This window comes from Pteropus alecto, unplaced genomic scaffold (genome assembly GCF_000325575.1).
Source record: "Pteropus alecto unplaced genomic scaffold, ASM32557v1 scaffold270, whole genome shotgun sequence".
In the NCBI taxonomy this organism is placed as follows: domain Eukaryota; kingdom Metazoa; phylum Chordata; class Mammalia; order Chiroptera; family Pteropodidae; genus Pteropus; species Pteropus alecto.
Window position 1 is genome coordinate 5,924,647 of NW_006430735.1, and position 3,177 is coordinate 5,927,823.

A 3,177-nucleotide genomic window follows, 5' to 3' on the forward strand; every position below is an offset into this window, starting at 1 on the left:
TTAGGATTTCATCAAGCATTGTTACTCTTACCACCACTAATTCATTCCAGCCTGGAGTGCAGACAAAAGAGAATTGAGAAAGAGCTTGAGACACCGAAGCTCTAAAAGGTTAAGTGATATTCAGCTCTATCTCCAATGACTCTAATATCTCCTTATTTGGGGTCAATTTATAATTTTTTCAGACATGCACATACTGCTAGAAATAACACCTGGCTATTTATTCATTGATCAGTCCAAACAAGCAATACATCTGCCTCACTAATAGCCAGCAAAAAAGAAAGGAATGGGAAGTCAGCTACAGGCTGTCTTGAAGTCAGTGTTTATAGTGGCTCCTGCCATTGTAACATTCATTACCATCTCAAGTGGGCAGAGGAAACAAAAAGCTAGGATGAAAATGCCATCCAAATGACTGTAGAGGTGTAGAAAACTGCACAGCATTGTTATTTGATTTTGGCTAAGTCATCTTCTTCTTTAGGATAAGAAGCAGGGTCATTTGCAAATAAAAACTCACTAGGGCAAAGAGGAAAGTGGATGAGTCACCCTAGGCATTTATGGTGGCAAGCAGCAAGCTTTTGCATATATATATATGTTTTGCACATACACACATTTTTGCATATATAAATTTTGCATAGATAGATACAGATATAGGCATAGTTATAGATATAGGTTAGATATAACTATAGATTAGATATACATATAGATATAGATTTAGATTTAGATTTAGATAGATTCAAAATAGGCCTTGCAATGGCCATGCCACCCTGAACAAGCCCAACCCCGTCTGATCTCGGAAGCCAAGCAGGGTTGGGACTGGTTAGTACTTGGATGGGAGAGCACCTAGGAAGACCAGGTGCTGTAGGCATAAAAAATAAAAAAAATAAGGGACTTGTAAGCTGACAAAATAGGCCTTGCAAACTATCACATCGGTTCTCATAAACACAATGATATCAAGAGTAACTGGATGTTGAACTCGAAAGCTGATTTCAATTGGCTATTTTTTTGTGAAAACTCGTCAAATCTAAACTGACTTCCAGATTTTTTATTTTCATGCTCTAGGAAAAAAACATAAAATACATAATTAAGCAGGAATAAATACTAACCAAATTAGAGAAACTGGGAAGTAAACACTTAAGGAGCCCCAGCTAAACTTCATCTCTCCCATGGAATTCTCAAAGAGTGGTATAGAATAGGTCTCCCCTGGGAAAAACTACAATTAAGCAGAAGCTCTTGCCCCCAGTGCTACCAGGCCCCTGTGCCTGGACTCTCAGTCGTTAACAAAGCTTTGAGGTCAAGAAAGGATTTGGGGGAACAAGCCAAATGTGTCAAAAAATGCATCAAGCTTTTCCCAGGATGTTGTAAACTCAAAGTCTTACAATGATGCTTTCTTTCTAATCAATCTATATTTTTCCATCTTTAGCTCCTACCTGCAACCATTTATCCTCTGGAAGCAGATGAACGTCCCAATGACCAGGATAGCCAAGAAAATAGAGAGTTTCACATAGAGAATTACCAGTAGATACAACATGGGCAATTTCAGGATTCCGACACCTTTAAACATAGGCAATGCAGTCAGGGGGAAAAAGTCATTTCAAGAATTCTTCTAATAAATGTATTAGAGTCAATAGTTTAAAAGAGCCTTTAAAAATGAATATTCCTAGAAGTTCACAGATTATCAAAATCGAAACACTTTCTAGATTATGATTCGAATGTTGCTAATGCATTATTCTTTCATGACAGAGTTCAGGAACCATGTCTGTCTTTTACACCCAGTCACAAAAGGTCATGTATTACATGATCTACATGAATTGTCTAAAATAAGAAAACCTATAGAAATAGAAAGTAGGTTAATGGTTGCCTAAAGCTGAGGGAGATGGGAAGATTGGGGAGTGATAGTTAAAGAGTACAAGTTTTCTTTTTGGAGCGATGAATATATTCTAAAATCGATTGTGGTGATGGTTGCACAATTCTGTGAATATACTTGAAATGGGCAGACTGTATGGTATATAAATTAGATCTCAATAAAGCTGTTGCAAAAAAAGAATAAATGTAAAAGATGTTATGAGGAATAATTAATAGAATATGATAATTTTTAATAATAATTATAAAACAAGTATAACAGCTAATATGTATTAATATAATAAATATGAGTGCTAACATTTTTTAATATTAATAACTAATATTTGTTAACATAATAAATATAATAGCTAATATTTATAGAACACCAACTATGTTAGGCTCTATGGTCAGTATACATATTATTTTATTCAATTAACACATAACTCTATGAGGTAGTACCATCATCCTCATTTAACAGATGAAGAGATCATGAGACAGAGAAATTAAGTATTATTCAAGATCACACAGCTAGAAAATGAAAAGCCATGTTACACCAAAAGCTGTGCTCCTACCAGATTATACTTCCTGGAATAATAGGAAGATATAGCCCTTGTCTTTTCATTTTTGTATCACCAGCTTTAAACATATAAATAACATTCAACACATATTTGGTGAATAAATTGATGAACTAGTTTTCGATGACAAAGGAGGGGGAAAGAAACTTATCTCTTACTCAAGGTAACAAAGTGGTGACCACTATAAGAAATAATTAATCTCAAAGTTAAAGCCTATAGATCACTAAATTATCAAATAATATTTTAATGACCACCACACTATATTTAGAGAATTTACAGGAAAGAAATTATTAAATTAATTTTTTCTATTTGATAAAGGAATATGAATAAATTCTCTAACATACTAAGGTATTTCTCAGGTAGGTTTTAGACAATATCTACAAATTAGGAGTTCGAGTTTTCTTTACATTCTATTTGGTCATTCATAATCTTCCATGAAAGAAAAAGTTGAGCATCGAGTTCACTACTCTAAAAGAAATAGGCACTTACCTTGACTCAGCTCTATGGACTGACTCTTGTTGCCAGTCCAATGGGAGACAGAACAGGACACAGTAGACACATCGCTATCTGCCCAGTGGCATGTACTCTGGACAGTCACTGTGCCATTGTCCAGATATTCTTGCTCAGTGACACAATCTCCTTCTGGGGTCCAGGAGATCTGTGCAGCTGGCTTCCCTGCAATTGCCTTGCACACCACAGTTTTATTCTTGCTTTGAAACAGGGTCACCTCAGGGGCCACTGCAGAGATGTAGGGAAGAGAAAACTC

At 35.5% G+C, this 3,177-nt stretch overlaps 1 protein-coding gene and 1 pseudogene across 1 annotated transcript in view; one reads left to right on the forward strand and one right to left on the reverse strand.

Moving 5' to 3' along the window:
- Positions 1-440: 440 nt before the first annotated feature.
- LOC102887045 (cell surface glycoprotein CD200 receptor 1-like) overlaps positions 441-3,177 on the reverse strand; it is a 20,402-nt gene continuing 17,665 nt past the window's right edge. The window contains 3 exon segments of the mRNA XM_015595028.1: positions 441-510; positions 1,425-1,548; positions 2,901-3,149. Coding sequence (XP_015450514.1) covers positions 441-510; positions 1,425-1,548; positions 2,901-3,149 — 443 coding nt within the window.
- LOC112485231 lies at positions 744-862 on the forward strand (annotated as a pseudogene).